We start from the raw sequence: 22,337 nt of genomic DNA, 5'->3' as shown, positions 1-22,337 counted from the left end.
CAAATACCTAGGTATTGCCAGTGCACCAGCCCCTGCTACTATTGGATAAAAAATACAAGTTGTTGATAATGAATGGTCACCTGGCCTATGAATTGAATTTGTGGTACTTTTCTGGACCATTCTGTCATATCTTGTGCCCACATTGCATTAGGTCACATCCATGCCAGATTGTTTTCAAGTCATTAACTGGAACTGAAAATTCCTCTAATTAGTTAATTACCCAGGGGTAAGTGGGTTCCACAAAGCTTTATAAATTCCAGTTGCCTGTGTTGTATTAATCTCTGATGAGGGACATAGTTTAAAAAAAAATAATTCACAAGCAAGATGGAACTTGCAAAATTGAATTTTATACTCAATGGGCATCTGTAGCAGTTTGTGGAAAATGAAGAATTGAAAGGGAGGGGAAAGAAGACTTTCTGCTAGGTTTACAAAACCTTTGTGAATAGGGCCCGTGTCCCCTTACTAAATGTAACTAAAATCACTCCTGTTGGCGGGAGATAACACTGGCAATGACCGTGATGTATTCTGCTGCCCAGATTGCAACAATAACAGCACTTTGCCTGAAGCAGGCTGTTTGGGGATGGGGTGTGTATGGAAACATGGCTTGGTACTGATGATCTAACTGAATTAATCTTTTTGCTCTTTGTTTTTAAATCCTTGAGACCATTTGCAGAGGCTAGGTTTAAAAGGGAATCATTGTGGTTTGGTCGATGATTCATATGTGGCATAGAACAGATGCTGTCAGAACTTTGATTGGTGGCACCATATCGGCTGCCATGAGTATCTGCCAATCTTGGTTTTTATAATTAGATTTTTAAAAGCCCATTTTTTCTTTAGTAGACAGAATCAGTAATGCACTTGCGTCTCTCGGATACCACTGTTTATCAACTTCGTATTTTTACAATACCAGAGAGATAATGCCCCGTTTCAGTTACCATGTAAAGGCAGTTTGCTTCATCCAGAACATTATCAAAATGGAGTAATTATATCATTTTGCCATGTTTAGTTCACTGATTTGTATCATCCACAGCTTATTTGAGAAGCAGAGAATTGGAGGAGGTGGTGGTATAGTAGCATTGTCACTGGACTAGTACTCCAAATACCCAGGGTAATGCTCTGGGGACCTGGGTTCGAATCTCACCATGGCAGATGGTGAAATTTGAATTCATTAAAAATTTGGAGTTAAAAGTCTAATGATGACCAAGAAACCATTGTCGATTGTCGTAAAAACCCAAATGGTTCACTAATGTCCTTTAGGGAAGGAAATCTGCCATCATTACCTGGTCTGGCCCACATATGATTCCAGCACAGCAATGTTGTTGACTCTTAAATGCCCCCTGAAATGGCCTAGCGAGCCACTCAGTTCTGAAGGGCAATTAGGGATGGGCAGCAATAAATGCCATGAACGAGTAGCATTCAGCTGTGAATGGTGGTGGAAAATTAAACAGCTCACTGGAGGAGGAGGCTCCACAAATATCCCCATCCTGAATGATGGAGGAGCCCAGTGCAAAAGAAGCACGGAGGTACCCAATTGCAGGTGGCAGTCTTCAACCAATTAGATTCACTCCATTTGACATCAAAAAAACGGCTGAAGGCACTGGACAATGTTCCGGCAATAATAATGTGCTTCAGAAATTGCCGCGCCCCCAGCCAAGCTGTTCCATTCACCTACAGCACTGGCAATGTAGAAAATTGCCCAGGTATGTCCTGGGCAAATCCAATCCAGCCAATTACCGCTCTTATCAATCCACTCTCGATCATCAATAAAGTGATGGAAGGTGTCATCAGCAGCGCTATCAAGCGGCACTTGCCGCTCAGATTGGGTTCCGCCAGGGCCACTCAGCTCCTGACCTCATTACAGCCTTGGTTCAAACATGGACAAAAGAGCTGAACTCCCGAGATGAGGTGAGAGTGACTGCCCTTGACATCAAGGCGGCATTTGACTGAGTGTGGCATCAAGGAACCTGAGCAAAACTGGAGTCCATGGGAATTGGGGGAAAGCTCTCTGCTGGTTGGAGTCATACCTAGCCCAAAGGAAGATGGTTGTGGTTGTTGGAGGTCAATCACCTCAGTTCCAGGGCATCGTTGCAGGATTCATCAGGGTAGTGTCCTCAGCCCAACCATCTTCAGCTGCTTCATCAATGACCTTCCTTCCATCATAAGGTCAGAAGTGGGGATGATCGCTGATGATTGAACATTTCACACTATTTCATGACGACTCAGATATTGAAGCAGTCCATGTCCAAATGCAACAACACCTGGACTATATCCAGGCTTGGGCTGACAAGTGGCAAGTAACGTTTGTGCCACACAAGTGTCAGGCAATGACCATCTTCAACAAGAGAGAATCTAACTATCACCCTTTGATGTTCAATGGCATTACCATAGCTGAATACCCCACTATCAACATCCTGGGGGCTACCATTGACCAGAAACTGAACTGAGCTAGCCATATAAATACTGTGGCTACACGTGCAGGTCAGAGGCTAGGAATCCTGTGGCAAATAACTCACCTCCTGACTCCCTAAAGTCTGTCCACCATCTACAAGGCACAAGTCAGGAGCGTGATGGAATATTCTCCTCTTGCCTGGATGAGTGCAGTACCAACAACACTCCAGAAGTTTGACACCATCCAGGACAAAGCAGCCTGCTTGATTGTTACCCCTTCCACAAACATTCACTCCCTCCACCACTAACACACAGTGGAAACAGTGTTTACCATCTACAGATGCACTACAGAAACTCACCAAGGTTCCTTAGGCAGCACCTTCCAAACCCACGACTGCTACCATCTTGAAGGACAAGGGCAGCAGATACATGGGAACACCACCAGCTGCAAATCCCCCTCCAAGCCACACACCATCCTGACTTGGAAATATATCACCGTTCCTTCACTGTCACTGGGTCAAAATCCTGGAACTCCCTCCTTAACAGCACTGTGGGTGTACCTACACCACAGGGACTGCAGCAGTTCAAGAAGGCAGCTCACCACCACCTTTTCAAGGGCATTTAGGTATGGGCAATAAATGCTGGCCTAGCCAGCGAAGCCCACAACCCGTAAATGAATAAAAAATCGTTATATCAGGACTTCAGTATGTAACTGTTGTAATGAGTCCTATTGTAAGTCTGCATTCAATACCTGTCGAACACAAAAACATGAAGGTTAGTCACTTTTAGAAACTCAGTTAACTATATGATCTGATTTAAAAACTGATTTGTCTAAATAGACTTTATGAAATTCTTTAATCTATTTCGCCCATTTAACAGCAGGTGATAGTTCAAAACATGCATCTCTGTAATGCTGCAGTACTTGTACACAGATGTCAACAGGAAGCAAAAAAGTGTGAATATAACTTCCTCTTCTTTCTGGCTTTGCACAAGTAGTTGGATGTATGTAATTAAAGGAAGTAACTGATTCTGGCTATCATGTTTGGTATCAGCCCACTACGTTCCAGGCCTGTTGGTATTATTTATCAGCAGTAGAAACCTAGGGAAGTTCTATATACATTTACTAATTAGCCATTATAAAGTTTAATATTTATTAACATATCAACGCTTGTGGTATTAGTTACATCGATTTTAACTTTTTCCATGTTTCTTCGCTATCTCTAATGTCCTTCATTTTTTTTGTAAATGTGTTAACTCACACTAGGTATAATTCCTCATCAAAAGGGAAACTTTGGCAGTGAAAATCAGAAGCTGATTTCATTGTGAGGGCTATCTCTAACAAAGCTGATCCTTTTCTTACCTGAGACCCACATGCACGGTTTCCAACAAGACTTTACTGTATCGTGATCACAGCCAGGAACTAAAGCTAACCTCCTGCTTCTCTAGATGAGTGATATCTTCAGAACCGTTGCTTCAGCCAAGACTGGAGGTTCATTTTGTTGTTTATTTCTCCTTATTGTGGATACCAGGTGCTGAAAAAGTTAAATAATTGGCTTTTTTTCTCAAAGGAAGATCCTTGTAAAAATTACAGTATAACATGAGCAAGCACGCAACTGAACTAAAGTCTGTGAGGGAATGAATCATTTCACACTTCTATTCCAGTTTTGATTATTGTAGTGCCAGCTTCAGGAAGCCAACAGCAAATTAGGGAGAAACTCATTGGCTGAAATTTTTCCTGCTGTGTGGAGGTGGCTTCGGAGGTGGTGGGGCGCAACCTACCCCCCACCCTGACTGAGCCCAGAGACTGGCAGCAACTTGGCCACAGGCCAAAGAGACATTGGGAGCCTCCTCCCATTGGCCCGATGAATGAGCCGCAAGTATTTTCTCTTTATTGTTCATGGGATGTGGGCATCGCTGGCTAATTGCCTGTCCCCAAATTGCCCTTGAGAAGGTGGTGGTGAGCTGAAAAGACCACAGCCGCAGCCAAAACCATGCCTGTGAAGGGGTTTCCCCTCCACGCTGATGACCTTAACAACTGCGGGCCTTTGTTTATTTTAAATTTTCAACAGGCTTCTGAGACACCCCCATGCTCACATTTGTGCCTCAGCAGCACCCACCTCTGTCTCTGTGGGGCTGTCGGTTGATCAGTGCTTCAGGCCCCCTCATTAGGCCTACCACCTCAGGAACCTGTCCGCCATCCTTAATGGAACTGTGAACTTGGAAGCAGCCAATTTGCAGCTTGCCTCAAGTAAAGTTGTGCCAGCAGACAGCTTGACGGCAAGCATGGACTCAGGACTCGTATATGGCCTAAATGTCAGGTTCCCCAATGCCCACAGGAAAATTCAGCCTGTTTTATTTTGTTATTAGACTTTGTCGTCCATTAGTTGTGTAGCTAGCCATAGATTTATGAAGTAAATGCTATGTTTCACTATTGATATGTGTTATACATATAAGCTGTAAAGTTTAAAACAATGTTTAACAGCAACACGAATGATCAGGTTGATAGAACTCTAACTTATTAAAAATATTGTGCAGGAAATGTACTGGAAACTTCTTGCTTGCAGATCACGTTACCTGAAGCTTGGGGTGTTCTTCCAGCAAGCTCTTGAACAGATTTCTCCCACTTTTCATGGAAGCTTTTCATTTGCTGTGCCACATTTAAGCTCTGTCAGATAGCTGAAAGCTATGCTAATAACTGCATTAAATATAATGATTTCTAAAAGCCAGTACTATACACTAAGGCATTTTCATATATTTATAAAACAGTACCTCAGGGCTTTTTTGAAATCATCTCTAATGAATTATCTTTAGAGGTGAATCAGCTTCATTAACTGTCTTTAGCGGGGGTGGCACCATTCATTTGAGTATTAGTGCACTCCACTCAGTGAGGACATATCTCAACTTGAGTCCTGCTGCACTCATTTTATAAAATCTGAGCCACATTCAGTAGGATGGTACCAAGCAGAGGCTGCAACATGTTGGAGGAGTTGAGAGGCAAGTCATATCTAAGCAGAACCTGGTATTTGCTGGCAATTAGCCACAGGAGCAGGCCTTACACTTGCCCTTTTGACTGCAGCAGCCAGGTCAGGTAGGGAAAGGAAAAGGGTCCAGTTTCTATGGTATAAAATTTACCCATATACCTCACTTTAAGTGCTCAGCTAACATTTTTTGCTTCACACACGTGGTGCCATCCCCTCAATTGTGTGACATCATTCAGTTTAAAATTGCACACCATCCCTCAGGTTACCTTCCACTCCAAGGGAACTAACTTGTGGATTTGTTTCAAGAAACAACTTTGGTTCGCAGTAGCTCAGCGATATTGTTAATGGGCATCAACAAATATCAAGAATTTCCTTTGTTTCAATAAAAACTTTTCTTGCGAGTAAACCGATAAAATTGCACAGAGAGCAAGATGCTGGAAATCTGAAACAAGAACCACATGTGTTGGCAACACTCAGCACCTGAAGAGATAAGTTATGAAATTTATTTGGAAATTTTAGTTCTATACAAAATAAATTCAATTACAGTTTCTAGTTTTCGAGTTGAGTCAAATCCACCTTTTCGTGGAAACTTGTGTTTGTTCAGAATTAGCAATGGTATGAAATATCACAAACTCTTTTTTTATATTTGAATACACTGAAATGCTGCAATGCTCTGCATTAATTTACAGCCTAAGCATGATATGGATTAGCAGTCTCTGGTTTAGCTCAATTCTGTCACATGATTAATTTGGACAGGCTCCACATGTCTCCCAATGAGGTGTATTAAAATACTTTCAGCTATGTTATTCTGTTTAGTACTAAGCTTTGTTCCAAGGCAATATGCATTGCCTAATATAAATTGATCACTTACTTTGGGTTTAAGAGAGATAGATATGGTAGCTGTTCCTCTTCAAGTTGAACAACTACCCCTCCGATTTTCCCTTCCTTAATGGAAACGTTTAGCAGATGTCTGCTTGGAAGCTTTACACAATGACACCCCAACTAATTAGTGGAAGGAATTGCAGACATTGTAAAAAGTACACAGAACACTGGAGAAAGTTCAAAAAAAGATTTGCAAGATGATACCAGAACTGAGAAGATAGACTTATCAGAAAAAACTGAACTGGCTTGGGGCTCTTTTCTCTAGAAAATAGAGAGGGTAAGGGATGGAGGTCTTTAAGATTATGAAAGTGCATGATAGGGTAGATGTATCGATGTTTTTGTTTGTGGGGGAGAGAAAAACAATGGGCCATAAACACAAGATTGTCATTAATAAAGACGAGCCATTTTGACCCAAATAATGGTAGCATTGTGGAAATTGCTGCCATGAGAAGTTAAATTGAACACCATAAATACTTCTGAGGGAAAGCTTGATAAGCGCATGAAGGAGAAGGAATATGCTGATAGGATTAGACAAAGGGCAGGAGGAGGTTCATATGGAACATAAACCAGTTGGGTAGAATGGCCTGTTTCTGCACTTTAAACTCCATGTATCTTTAATAAACACCATCATGATGCTGTTTCTGAAGGACAAACAACTTAATTAAGATAATTTCAAATGACCTAATAAGCAGGTGCCATACAATTATAAATTTTGGAAAATGATTCACAAGATGATATCAGAACTGAGAGGATACACTTATCAGAAAAGACTGAACTGCTTGGGGCTCTTTTCTCTAGAAAATAGAGGCTAAGGGATGGAGGTATTTAAGATTATGTAAGTGCATGCTAAATACAGTATGTATTTGTATATTGTGCTTATACCACAGGAGGCATCATAAAATATGCAGCATACAAGGTCAGCATTATTTTCTGAAACTGTAAGATTACTTGCTTTCAAAATGAGCCCAAGAAATTGTGCTAATGTGATAGATATGTGCCAGTGCTGTTATAAAAATGTTGTGATTAAAGTAACATTTTTATATTAGACAAGAGCCAACAGAGCTGTTCACCTTTGTCCAACTGGCATGGGCAGTGGTGAAGCAGGACCTTTCCCCATAGACACAACCCTATTGCTAACTAGCTGATTATTCCTCCAGGGGCTCTAATTATAAATTTAGGGCAGTTTATGAGCAGTAACACCCCTCCATGTCGTTTACAGCTGCTGAGAGGGAAGGAAATGTTGCATCTAAAGGGACACTTCCTTTTTGTTAACAAGATCTATTTTAGGATGACCAGCAGCTTAAAATAAAACACCCAGATTCTCGTATGTAGCAGTGGATGGTTTACTGGCTGAAGTAAGGACTAATCTGGGCAGGGAGGCGAGGGGAAGAAGACCCATGAATGGATGCTTCAGGCCCTATAGAGGCAGATTACAGAAGCAGCATGTATAACCTCCTCCAGCCCAAGAACTGCCACACCGTGCGGTAAGTGGTTTGGTAACCCTGCAAGGGTGACCAAGGTAAACTAAGGTACTGACGTCAATGCACATCCTTAGCAAGGTTGGAGGCTTCACACAGCACTTTCCCTCTTAATCTCTTTCCGTGCCATCATCTGGGTGCCAAGCAAACTTAATTATGCAAAGGTGAATCTCCCAAAACAGTGAAGAACTGTGTTAACACAATAGCTTAGTGAACCCCTTGTCAATGTAAGTTCAGCGAGTTTGTTTATTTTAGGAAGTCTAAAGCTAAATATTCATTGAATTTTAAGAAACTCTTTGTTGCAATTCTCACATCCTAAATATTATATTTGTCACCTCTTTCAGTTTATGTTTCACCCCAGCTGGCCCCTTCCATTATCACTGCTGCCAAATGCCATGAACCAATTACTTACATAAGAGGGGTAGATAAGCAACCACCCTGAGTAATTATGTTCGAGGTTCCATTCAGTATGCTAATTTCCTTTTGTAATCTTCTAGGTTTCTGTCGGATTAGAGGCTTAGTTCTGCAGGCATATAATCAGACAACAATATACATAGGAAGACCACTAAACGAGCAAGAACAAATTAAAGAACATTAAAATTAAAATAATTACCCTAAAACCTCAGTACTTTCATATCACTTTGCAGTCTCAGATCAGTATCTGTGGAATTTGTTGCCTATCCAGTAGACCTTAGATATACTGGTAATTATGGGCTGCCTTGAGGTTAATGGTGAAGGATTTGTGCTTGGTGTGCATGCATGAATTAGAATAACACACTGCATATTGTGTCACAATTTCAATTGAGGATGTAGCAAGGAGGAAAAACATGTTGTATTTGCAATGTGAGAAGGACAAGTGAGGCAATTCAAAGGAGCAATGACTGTAAAAGTGTCAGTAAAATAAAATGATTAGAGACTTGTGGTAATTATCCCATGTTTATTATTCTGAATCTATGCTATTAGACCTCTCATAAACAAAGTGAAGCACAATCACAGGAAAACAGCAAGTAAGGTCTATAGCTGTATACCTGCTCTCTCGAGTATACTTCTGGAAATTCTGCTTCCACTGTGGAGGATCGTACATGGAGTAAATGGTGAAGTTTGCAGTAATGCAAAACGGACGATAGCATGAAGGCAGCCCGTTATGTTTCATGCCTGATTTTCTTTTCTGTGGAAAAGGAAATTGGACAGAGTGTAAAACAGGCTGCTTGTTGTCATTGCCCATTTTACAGTTCTACCCAAGACAGATTTCACCCCAATGCGCTTAATCGTTTATTTTAAACTAATAAGCTCCCTAGCCTGCACAGCCAATTCTCCAGTCTGTCCTCCGATTGATTAAGATCCTATGTCAGAAGGGGAATCACCAAAAAACTTACCCTATAGGCTGTCAGTTTCCTGCTGTAATTTAGTTTTACACTCGATACTGAAAAATGCTCAAGTAAATTTTTGAAGATGGAAAGCTAACTAAACTAAGTATGATTCTGAGTTCTACAGATGCAATTAAATTATCTCATTTACTGGCAGCCATTTTTTGCAGCAATGTCTGACCTAAACTACGGTGAAACTTTAGTAGACAAAGGACATCTTTGTCCTTTTTTCAGCATTTAATCAGTTGGGATTTTTGTATATAAACTTGACAAGTTTCCAAGTCTGTGTGTATATCTGTTCCTATGAGAATGTTCAAGTAATTTCTGGTAAAAAGACATTATGGAGGAAGGGACTGACTGAGCATGATAAACACTACAGTAATTGGCAGATTGATGTGAAATAAAGAGAACTCAATTTCTTGCCTGCTTCAAGTGTACCCTCATTATAAGCATAAAATATGTTTTTAAATTCCTTCAAAGCTGTTCTATTTAATAGAATTAGTATTTCTGCAGTGATTCTGTATATCATAGCACTAGATTAAAAGCTTGCTTTTTGACCTAATATTTCTGAAGTCTTTGGGAAATACATAGTTTTATTATTTCTGATTTTAATGTGACTGCATTATGGCAATGACCGTAGGTCACAAAGATTGGAGGTTTACAAGTACAAAATTAATACAAAATGAGTAAGATGTATAATTTGAAGGACTTGGATCTTGGAGACAACAGCATACTGCTTCTCCAACTTGAGATGAGAATTCCCATTTGCTTGTTAGCATTTGGTTTCTGGTGCAGATATCAGGGTGTCCTTATCAGATTGGACAGCTTATTTTTAATGGGACATGATGAGTCACAATCATCAGTCCTGTGAAATTCAAAATCTCTGCATTGGTTGCTGTCTTGGCCCATTTGCCTTGCAGTACACTTCTCAAGGCATTGTCATTGAGAAGCCTGGCAATTTGATGGAAAACGAGACATTGTCCTGGCCATGATATTTTCAGTTTGTACTCTATGCATTAGCATGTTTCTATTAGGACGGTCTGGGAGGATCCTGATAGTAGTGTGACACTTGGGGCCGAATTTTCATTTTGCGGTCAGGAACCCGATGCCTGGAACGTTTCCGGTCTGACCCTGCACCCCATCAGCATCAGTGACGCAATGTAATTTTCAAAGTATCAGCCACTAATTGGCCTGGGGATAGGTTGGCACCTGATTAGGGGCATTGTGCGCAGGCAGGAGCTAGGAACAGAGGAATAATTTAAAAGGCAAACAGTAGCCATGCCCTTGGAAGCGGATGAGTAGGGAGATCAGAAGCCAGCGATGGTTTAGGCACTTGTCTCCCTTGCTTTTCCTGAGGCCCTGATCGAGGCTGTGGTAGACAGAGAACTGTACTCTTCCCTCCCTCTGGAAGAAGAGCTCCAGCAAACCAGTCCAAGCAGGTGTGGCTAGAGGTGGCCACAGAGGTCAGCAGCCCCTCGTTCCTCTCAAAATCGAGCCTCTCAGCTCTTTTTTTTAATTCATTCATGGGACGTGGGTGTCACTGACCAGGCCAGCATTTATTGCCCATACTTAATTGCCCTTGAGAAGGTGGTGGTTGGCTGCCTTCTTGAACTGCTGCAGTCCATGTAGCATAAGTACACCTACAGTGCTGCTAGGGAGGGAGTTCCAGGATTTTGACACAATGACACTGAAAGAATGGCAATATATTTCCACATCAGGATGGTGTGTGGCTTGGAGGGGAACTTCCAGGTGCTGGTGTTCCCATGTGTCTGCTGCCCTTGTCCTTCTAGATAGCAGCAGCTCTGGGTTTGGAAGGTGCTGCCTAAGGTGCCTTGTTGAGTTCCTGCAGTGCACCTTGTGGATGGTACACACTGCTGCCACTGTGCGTTGTTGGTGGAGGGAGTGAATGTTTGTGGATGGGGTGCCAATCAAGCAGGCTGCTTTGTCCTGGATGGTGTCAAGCTTCTTGAGTGTTGTTGGTACTGCACTCATCCAAGCAAGTGGGGGGTATTCCATCACACTCCTGACTTGTGCCTTGTAGATGGTGAACAGGTTTTGGGGAGTCAGGAGGCGAGTTACTCGCAGCAGGATTCCTAGCCTCTCACTTGCTCTTGTAGCCACAGTATTTATATGGCTAGTCTAGTTCAGTTTCTGGTCAATGGTATCCCCCAGGACGTTGATAGTGGGGGATTCAGCTATGGTAATGCCATTGAATGTCATGGGGCAATGGTTAGATTTTCTCTTGTTGGAAATGGTCATTGCCGACACTTGTGTGGTGTGAATGTTACTTGCCACGTGTCAGCCCAAGCCTGGATATTGTCCAGGTCTTGCTGCATTTGGACATGGACTGCTTCAGTACCTGAGGAATCGTGAATGGTGCTGAACATTGTGCAATCATCAGCGAACATCCCCACTTCTGAGTTTATGATGGTAGGAAGGTCATTGATGAAGCAGCTGAAGATGGTCGGGCCAAGGACACTATCCCGAGGAACTCCTGCAGTGATGTCCTGGAACTGAAATAATTGACCTTCAACAACAGTTGTCTTTCTTTGTGCTAGGTGTGACTCCAGCCAGTGGAGAGTTTCCCCCCTGATTCCCATTGACTCCAGTTTTGCTGGGACTCCTTGATGCCACACTTGGTATCAAGGGCAGCCACTTTCACCTCACTTCTAGTGATGGCAGCTCTGTGCCAATGCATGAGCATCTGACTTTCACTCTCCCCTTTTATACAACTTCTCACACTGCAGTCATGTGCACCAGTGGCTGCCAGCTGTGTTCCCAACAACTGTGCTCAAATGTGTTTCATGCCCTCGTGTTCCTGTGCTTGCCATCTGAACATTGCTAACTGTTACTCCACATAGTCCTAATGAGCTCTACAGGGAGTTAAGGCATGCAGGCTGCTGGCTCACACCCCCCCACCCTTGTCACCCCACCCAGTCCCCCTTTGACAATCTCATCATGTCACTGAGGGGTCAGAAACTAGTGATGCCTTCAAAGTGCACGTTTTTCAGGCCATCCGACACCCAATCTTGCCCCCCACGAGCAACTGAAAATTCAGCCCCATGACATTCACCAGTTGCACCACCAAACTTCAGAGCTGGGACAAGCCCAGAATTGGAAAGTCACATCTCCCAGAAATATAACTGGTGATGCTCAATGATAGCAACTTGCATTTATATTATACCTTTAAGATAATGAAATGTTCCAAGTCCAAAAGCACTCCAAAAGTAAAAAAAAAGACTTGCATTTATATAGTGCCTTTCACGACCACTGAGCCCCAAAGTGCTTTACAGTCAATGAAGTACTTTCGAAGTGTAGTTACTGCTCAAACTATAGCCCAAATCTTCTGATCAGGGTCAGAAACATTGTGTCCAATGCTGATCAGAGCAAAAGCTACCACTTACCTAGATAGGTTTAAAAAGGCCAGACCTCTGATCCACGATGCAGAAAAACTCCATCAGTGCAGAAATCCTTGCAGAGAGCTGCAAAGCGAATCTGCTCAGAAGCCATAGCTCTGTCTTACAGCACTAGCTGCCATAAGATAAGTTTGAATGTCCAGCATGAATGTTAGTGAATGGATAATGGATGAATGAGTGGATGGCTAGGGCGAGTGAGGTAACTGGGTAGGATGTCACATGGGTAAGGTGGCCTGTGGGTTGAGGGACTGGTTGGATTGGAAGGGTTTGATGGGGGTGGTAGTCAGGTCAAGGGGAAGTAATTGAGCAGGGAGTTTGGAGGTCAGTGTGAGTGATTGGGGGTCAGTTGTATAGTTACCCAAGAGTTAAACCTGGATTTTCCTGTCTAACATTTCCTGATTGCTATTTTGGTAAGTCCCATGGAACTGTCCGGAATGGAGCAGGGGAACTGCCCATCGGAAGTTCAAACTCCCTGAGCAATTGCCATGGAGTCAGCTCATCGGGACTTCCGTCGGGTCCCAATGCACAGCTTGGGTTATACGTCCAGTCTCTGATCATCTGGAGATTGGAAAACCTGGGCCTATGTAAAACTAATTAGCTTTATTATAAACCAAAACAGAAATTAATCCTTAAGAGAATCATAGGTTTTATCTATCTCCTGCAATTTCAAACTTCTCTTATGATCAGCAGTTTTCTCTCTGGATCATTGTGTTTCTTTATTGATGGAAGACTTCCAATAAACAGTTCCAAACACATAGCTTCATATCTTGATTAGCTACAACCAGGCTTCCAAAGACTAAAGTTTCCTTCAGATGATTGTTGATGTGCACAATTCATATGGTGAAAGTGAGCAGCTAGGCTAGAATGTGCTTCCATTGATCAGATGTCATTAGTCATATTTATATTATTGTCAATTAGAGGTGTTCAGGTACATTACACTTTACCTGATAGCAGGACTCCAAGTTGGTGTAGGTTAGCAATGTTCCTCTCAAACCCTAGCAACAGTGCTAGTCAGATGCTGCGTGATCTGCAGAGTCTGCCTGAAACTACTAAGCATATTTGTGGTCCTGAAAATGCTTTCTCATCTGTTAAGTATTTCTGTAGTCAGTTGTGTACAGCAATACTGCTAATTGAGGAACATTTTTATTTTAAGCCTCATTAAATTATACTTCTGGTAAAAAAAAATCTTTAAAAGCCTTATGTTGTTTGAAGTTTACTTTTTAAGATAAACAGTAATGTAGCAATGCTCATTTTTAAGCAGACATAAGCACCACTGCAGTAAAATAATTAGCCAATTCATCACTTTATCAAGCTGTACAAAAGTACTGCAGTAAGGATAAGATCCAAAATTTGTTCTCTGCAAAGTCCATCCAGTCAATCAGTGGGAGAAGCAACCTTATATTTCTTTCTCTCAGCTCCTTTCGCTGCAGGACTCGAGCAGATCAAATGCACACACATAAATAAAGCAAACCAAACCAAATAATAGGTACATTCCACTGAATGATCTTTAACACTACAATTGTGCTAGCTGTGTCAAAGGAAATCTAATGGAGCAGAAATGTTAATGTGCAAACACATGAAGGACTTTTTAACACTTTTTTCTGCTCCTTTTCTGATATTTTCCTCGTGTCCCATTTTGCCTGCACCCCTGCTGGCTGAAACTTCTGAGGCCAAGGACTGGGATGCTGCAGCTTCCTTCCAAATTCAAATGAGATCAAGACTTTATGATCACAGCTGCTTCTTCTGCACAGGTTTGACAGGCAGGCCGGCTAATGCACTGTACTGGTCGACCACCCAAATGTCCAGATTACTCACCATGTTTGACAATCAGATATTCAGCTGGTCTGTATAGTCTGTTTCTCAGGTGTATTCATGTCATATGTTTTTGGTTATCTTTGGGCTCAAGCATGTAGTAATGGAGGAGCTTCAGCTCTTGACTTTGACCAAGGGCCGAAGGTGGCATAGCAGTAATGCCACTGGATTAATAATCCAGAAGCCTAATCCATTGCTTTGAGGATGTGGATTTAAATCCCACCACAGCAGATGGTGGTATTTAAATTCAATTAATAAATTTGGAATATAAAGCTAGCCTCAATAAATGGTGACCATGACCAGCATCGATTGTTGTTAAACTCATCTGAGTCACTAATGTGCTTTAGGGAAGGAAAGCTGTCGTCCTTACCTGGTATGGCCTACACGTGACTCCAGACCCACAGCAATGTGGTTGACTCTTAATTGCCCTCTGAAGTCGCCGTGCAATCCACTTGGTTTAAGGGCAGTAACACCCACATTCCAGGAAAGAATGAAGAAAAAAATAACGAGGCACTTGTTACCTGTGTGAATGAGAACAGGAGCTGTGACTGAGCAAACTGACGACAGAACCATGGTGCAGGATGGCATTCAAGTGAGGAGAAAATAGGAATGTGTTAGTAATAGATAGCAATATAGTCAGTGGGATAGACTAAGAATTCTGAAGGTACCAAAGTTAAGGACATCACTGGAGCCAAACTTGGAGCACGAAGGGGAGAATCCAGTTGCTGTGGTTCACCAGGAACCGACAATATAGGTAGAACTCATGAGCCAATGGGAATAGGGCCAAGCAGATCGGATAGTTAAGCACATAGCTGAAAGAGTGGTGTGAGAGGAAGGGGTTTCAATTTGGGGCACTGGCACCAGTACTCAGGAAAGAGGGAGCCATTTATTGGAATGGGCTCCACTTAAACTAGGCCAGGATCAGTGTCCTGGCGAATCTTATAACTAGAACTGTTATAGCTGTTATTGGGCTTTAAGTTAAGAGAGGCAGGGAGGGTTCAGGTGAAGGGAGGTTTAGAAATCCAATGAGAAAAGTTGAAACAATTGAACAGTGTAGCGATGTGGGTCAAGACGAACAGAGTGGGACTGAAAGGGACAGAGTTTAACAATAATAGCGCATCAGCAAATAAGGTCCATGCAGTTGTTAAAAAAATTGTTTTTTACTCATTCGTAGGACGCGGGCATTGTTGGCTAGTCCAGCATTTATTGTCCATCCCTAATTGCTCTTGAGAAGGTGGTGGTTAGCTGCCACCACCAGTCATAGTAGAAAATAAAATTAAAGAGTCGTTATCTGATTATGCAGGAAAATAAATGAACCAGTGACACAAATAGAGATAAATAGTTTAGATCAAATCACCATTATAGAAGATGGTTACAAGGTAACCAAGGTTGGGAACACATATTCCACCTTGCAAAAAGACAGACAGATGGAAAAGGAGGAGGAGTAGTCCTGAAAGTAACAAAGGCAATGTCATAATTATGAGGAAATTCAATCTCATATAGACTGGACCAATCAAGTTGAACAAATATATTTTTCTGTCTTCACCACAGAAAACACAAATTGAGTACCAGAAATGGAGCATAACCAAGGGGCTAATAAGAGTGAGGAAATTAATGTAATTAATATCAACAAAGAGAAAGTATTGGGAGAAACCTGAAGGACTAAATCTGACAAATCCCCAGGACCTGATGGCCTACAACCTAGTGTTCTAAAGGAGATAGCTGCTGAGGTGAGGGATGCACTGGTTATGATTTTTCAAAATCCTGTCGAATCTAGAATGGTCCCAGCGGATTGGAAATTAGCAAATGTAACCTGGAGTGTGTGAGAATTTTGGTCTCCTTATTTAAGGCAGGATATCCTTGTATTGGAGACAGTACAGCAAAGGTTCACTAGACTGGTTCCTGGGGTGAGAGGTTTGTGCTGTGATGAGAGACTGAGTAAATTCTGCCTATATTCTCAGGAGTTTAGAAGAACAGGAGGTGATCTCATTGAAACATAAAAAATTCTGAAGGGGTTCGACAGCATAGACACTCTGAGGTAACTTCTCCTGCCTGGAGAAAATACAAACCGGGGGTAGATAAGTGGCCGAGTCGAAGAGGTTTGTGGCTGTTCCATCACTGAATATATTTAAGGCCAAGATGGACAGATTTTTGGTCTCATGGAATTGAGGGATGTGCAAGCAGACAGGAAAGTGGAATTGAGGCTGAAGATCAGCCATGATCGTGTTAAATGGCGGAACAGACTCAGGGGGCCGTATGGTCTACCCCTGCTCCTACTTTATGTTCTTATTGGCTTGACCAATTAATGATCCATTAACACCATTCTGGTCGCACACTTTACACTGATTTTCAATATACTAACAGTGTGGAATTGTTCATCTATTTTGGACACCTTTGGTTTGTCATGTCTGTTTTCTTGCCTCCAGTGACAAGCATGGTGCCAGATGACTTTAAGTTTTCTTCTCTGAATTGGGTTTATATTCATTCAAATTATTTTTCCTCTCAACTGTCGTAATCTAAAGAAAAGAGTGCACGATTTTTATTAAAGGTTATTTAATTTAGAAGCAGAACTGCAAATAATTGAATAGATTTGAAAACAAAAATGTCACAATTACAACATTAGAGCAAATATTGATTGTCATAAAAATTAAGATCCTTCATACTTTTAGATGGAGAAAATAAGTGCAGGCAGAATCCTTTGAATGTAAAATTATGAATAAAGAAGGACAAAATTATGGGTGAAGAACATGTAATGGGTAGGAAATATTTTAGTTTTAATATATTTTCCCACGTTGGGTTTCCCTTTTCTGCAGAGAACCACCACTGGCATCGATAGTGAGGTCTATTAGCAAGTAGCTACACAAAAGTCCTTAAAAATCATTATCCGGGCTGGTGCTGAATGTTGATTAAGGGGTGGTTAATACAGCAGCATTCAGCACCAGACTTTTATACTGCAGTGTGAAAAAATGTATTGCAGAAGTTCCCACAGCAGGTGGCTATCACAATGGGCTTTTACCAAATCCTTTGCAGCAGGCTATTCCTGACTACCTCGGAATTTTACCTAGAAATAATCATTCCGTGGAATTTGTTTGTTTCATTTCTTTTAAGACAGTATAACGTAAGTGGTAAATATTGTGTTAGCAGCAGTATACAAAATTGTCCTGATGTTTTCTTGTGCTGGTTCAGCGCTTAACTATAGTAAGAAAATAACACTTATTTTTTTCAAATCCTCAGATGCAGCAGCTGTTCTATGAGAACTATGAGCACAACAAGAAGGGATACATTCAGGATTTGCGCAGCAGCAAAATTCATAATGCGATAACACTCCATCCGAACAAAAGACCTGATTATCAGTATAGATTACATAACTACTTGCTGACCCGTAAAGTTTCAGAACTACGCCATCGGACCATTCAGTTGCATCGCGAAAGTGTCTCTATGAGCAAGCTCAGCAACACTGAAGTGCGCAAGGAGGATCAGCAACTTGGAATGATGCCATCTTTTATGCGTTTCCAGCCTCATGACAGGAATGAAGTCCTTGAATGGGAATTTCTGACTGGGAAACACCTTTTTAGCATGGCGGAAACACAAATCCCTCGTCAGGGTATCAACAGTGCATTGCGTGCAGCGCTGGATGACACAATAATGCAGGTTATGGAGATGATCAATTGGAACTCTAAGACGAGGGGGCGTGTGATTGAATTTAAAGAAATTCAGTATGGCTATCGCAGAGTTAATCCCATGCATGGAGCAGAGTACATCATGGATCTGTTGCTACTTTACAAGAAACACAAGGGGAGAAAGGTAACTGTTCCCGTAAGACGCCATGCCTACATTCAACAATCTTTCAGTAAAGCATTCATGAAGGAAGCTGAAGAGCTTGATGCCAGAGAGCTTGCAGAAAGCATAAACAGCGACTCTCAGTCTTTCTCATTCCTTTCAAACTCACTGAAGATCTTCTCGCCATTCCAATTCACAGAGACCACCAAAGAGTTTAAGCCACGCAATGACCAGAAAGTTCACATCCTAGTCCCTCTCACTGGAAGGTATGATACATTTGTCCGGTTCATGGAGAACTTTGAGAAGACTTGCCTTATTCCAAAGCAGAATGTAAAACTATTCATATTGTTGTTCAACTCCGATTCAATCCCCGATAAAGGCAAGCACATGGAGTTAATGAGAGAACTTAACCTTAAATATCCTAAAGCAGATATGACCATTCTCCCTATGAAAGGGGAGTTCTCCAGGGGTCTAGCCCTAGAGATGGGCTCCTCTTCTTTTCATAATGACAGTTTGCTGCTCTTCTGCGATGTCGACTTAATTTTTACTCCAGACTTTGTGCAACGATGTAGAGACAATACAATTCAGGGAGAACAGGTTTATTTTCCTGTAATCTTTAGTCAGTATGATCCAAAAATAGTTTATGGTGGTAACCCAGTAAATGATAATAACTTTGTTTTCACAAAGAAGACAGGTTTCTGGCGGGATTATGGCTTTGGAATCGTTTGCATATACAAAAGCGATTTATTGCATGTTGGTGGGTTTGATACCTCCATTCAGGGTTGGGGATTAGAAGATGTGGACCTTTTTACTAAAGTGATCTCTGTTGGCTTGAATGCCTTTAGAAGCCAGGAAATTGGGGTTGTCCATGTTTACCACCCTGTTCACTGTGATCCTAATATAGATCCTAAGCAATATAAAATGTGCTTAGGGTCCAAAGCAAGTACATTTGGATCAACAATGCAGTTGGCTGAACTCTGGCTTGAAAAACATCTAAATGGTGGATACAACAGAACTATATCCTGACGTTCAAGCTCTTTATCTCACTCTCTCAAAGGGTTTTACCTCAGATTTTTACATTGTTATGCTTATGTTTCCCAGTCGCCTCTTCCAAAGAAGATTTTCAAAGCATTAAGAAAAGGTGAATTAAGCTGATGAATATTTTAGCATCCAATGGAAAGTGCTTTGAAAGTGGGTTATTTTGATCTTTTTGCCTAAAACTGGGGAAATTCAGAACACTTGAGAGTACTGTCAATCATATTCCTCCTACAGGCTTTTGGAAAAGTGCTTCACGTGTCAGAATCTGAACTCAAAAGTTAAAACTGATGCGATGGAAATAATGCCACAAAAGTGCTTTAAGCTTCAAGTGGGAAAGAACTATTCTAGACTTTTTAATTTATGTTCAGACTTTAAAATTGTTGACTTTCACTATCTGCAGTATTTTTTAAAACTATGTGAACAAATGTATGATTGTATGTTTGCTTTTAAAAACTTTTATGTGGGAATATATTCTCACGAGATTACAGGTACTGGTGACCAAGCTCTAAATGTCTGAAAATGTATGTATTCTGTATACTGTGTACAATGAGTTTAGATGACTCCTGGTTTCTTCAATGGAAACATGCTGCAAGTAGGCATGTCTCTTCATTCTTTTAGCTTTGTGTCCTTAAATGCCCCTTCAGTTTGCAGCTTAGAACAAATCATCTGAGAACACTCCTATTTATAATAAAGTATCTGCATAAACATTATTTCACTTTCTAATTATGATTGGATTGTTTTTGTCTAGTTTGCAAATGTCATTGGACTCGAGTTTGAATTTGTTTTGACTGTTACGCTTCTGATATGCAGTGATTTGCCTCATTGATAGAACATTGCAGTTAGGAAACAGAGCTGTTTAATAATGCCACGTTGCTTGCATAATCTCTAGAAATAACAGGATTTGCTGCTAGAAGTTATTATTAGAAATGTTCTTAAACTCTTTGACATTATACCCCCAAGAACCCACCTAATTTTCCTCAGTGCACCTTCATCATATTCATAATGGACTCCAGGTGCTTTTCTTGCCATCTGTAGCCAACCTACTTCCAAGTGAGGAAAATCCAATGCTGTGTAGCAACTAAAACTGTCATGGTAGACTAAGCCCATCTAGCCTAAGACTGATATTTCAGAGCACTGAGTTCACGTTGAGCTTCTATAGTCAGTAATTCAACAAAGAAAAACCCAGCTTTTAGCCTTCAAGGGTAAGCCCAACCCAGGTCCTTCGAAGCAGGTGACTAGGGCAGTATTTGCTATTTCACTTCCATTAAGGAATGCCATTAAATTCTGGATTGTATTCCATACAAGGGCTAACTAATATAACTTGAACTTTTCTCCTTTTCATTCATTGTTTTTTTTAATATTTTTGGATGGAAACTCCAGAATGTTAAGTTTTAGATTTCAAAAGAGTTTTCCAACATCAGCACATTGTTTTAAACTCTGCTTCCAAGAATAAGGCATTGTATTTTTGATTGCTGCTGCTGCAGCTTTCTCTCCTATTAACGTTCAGAAATGGCTGCTGTATTTCAACTGAAAGAAGAGCAAGTGAAAATTGGATTTTTTCATCATCTTGTATGTAACAGAGCTAAAACCAGTCAGGATTGCTAAACTTCCTGATGCACATTTTTTATTGAGCTGCTGTTGTATTTTTTTATAACACAAATTGTAAGCAATTTCTTGCTGTGAAGAAACGTCAGTCTATTGTGCACAACAACTAGAGTGCGCAGAGTAAGAACTCAGTGTAGACTTGTTCACAAAAGACAATTTGGGCCCAGCTTAATGCTGACATTGCCACACATGTACGCCATTGATTACTAGTGGTTTCATGAAAACCTTACACAATTATTTTCAGACTTTTTTATGATTTGAGTATTTGGTGAGAATACCAGATGCTAAGGCTTTTGCTTTTTCTGTCAATTGGTGAGTTCTACAGTGTGAAAGCAATATTTATCAACTTTAAAATACTGACCCTTGGAATATACAAGCTGAGTAGAAAGGCATAATTATGATTCAAAATATTTGAGTATAGAGACTTCAAATATTGAACAATTAAAATTGTAGTTCCTTGAGTGACATAATTGTTAAATGCAATGCTCACTATAGGAACTAATTTCTTACAGACTAAGAATGTCCCAGGCTTAATCCATCATTTGTGCCATGTTAGAAGATATGAACTAAGATCGTAATGGGCTTCTACAAGTTCCCCCCATGCATCTTTTAAAAAGCTTTCACTAAGCAAATAACTTCAATGGTAAAGATACATTAATTGCCTTTGCGCAAAATTATCTTGTAAGACTAACCTTAAAAAAAAATGGGCACAGATTTTCACCAAGGGAGAAGCCATCTGGAAGGACAAAAAAGATTCCAGTTGCTAACTGATGTGATTTAAAGATTTTGAACATCATTTATTAATCCCTCTGCAGATTGTGTCTTTACAAAGCAAAGCTTGGTTAAAAGTCAGAGGTAAATTTTCATCTTTACTGCCTAAGTTTTGTGCAACATCTGAACAGAGCACAGGAGGGAAAATTGGGTTCCTGCCTAGTTTAAATGGAAGAAAAGTCAGGTGGTATCTGTTACTGGCATAGAATCATCCCTGCTGGATTTTCCTCCATTTTGCTCAGGTTATACTACTCGGTAAAGGTGAAATTTTACTCCACTGTTTTTCTCTTCTATATTGAATTCCCCAGTTCCAAAGTTGAAAGTTGTTATCTTTAGTACTCATGATGACTTTTACTTGCAGGAGGATTAATGCCAACAGACCTGGAACAAGACCCCAACTACTGTATCTAGTTGATAGTTTGGTTTTTTGGATCAAAGGACTCTTGAAAGTTCATTTTTCCATTTAAACTTTGCAGTTTTTCAAAGCATCTGGTGCAATTTACAATTTATAAAAGGAAAACTACATTTGTTGGAATCTGAAATAAAAACAGAAAATGCTGGAAACATCCCAGAGGGTTAATAGAACCTGAACAAAGGAAATACAGGTTAATCTTTCAAGTGCAGACCATTTGTCTTGCAGTATTCACCAGCATTAATTGAAAGAATATATTTTATTTTGCCCTGCAATTTCTGTATTTCTGATATTGCTCATCTAATCCAAACTAACTGCAATTTGAGAAAGTTCACAGTATCCCCACAATACAGAAGGAGGCCATTCGGCCAATCGAGTCTGCACTGGCTCTCTGAAAGAGCATTCCA

At 40.9% G+C, this 22,337-nt stretch overlaps 1 protein-coding gene across 1 annotated transcript in view; it reads left to right on the top strand.

Moving 5' to 3' along the window:
• chsy3 (chondroitin sulfate synthase 3) overlaps positions 1 to 19,865 on the top strand; it is a 240,714-nt gene extending 220,849 nt beyond the window's left edge. The window contains exon 2 of the mRNA XM_078568941.1: positions 17,559 to 19,865. Coding sequence (XP_078425067.1) covers positions 17,559 to 19,130 — 1,572 coding nt within the window. The 3' untranslated portion in view covers positions 19,131 to 19,865. The remainder of the gene's footprint in view (positions 1 to 17,558) is intronic.
• The last annotated feature ends 2,472 nt before the right edge of the window (positions 19,866 to 22,337 follow it).

This window comes from Cetorhinus maximus, chromosome 2 (genome assembly GCF_964194155.1).
Source record: "Cetorhinus maximus chromosome 2, sCetMax3.hap1.1, whole genome shotgun sequence".
NCBI lineage: Eukaryota > Metazoa > Chordata > Chondrichthyes > Lamniformes > Cetorhinidae > Cetorhinus > Cetorhinus maximus.
This window is presented reverse-complemented; position numbering and strand designations above follow the sequence as displayed.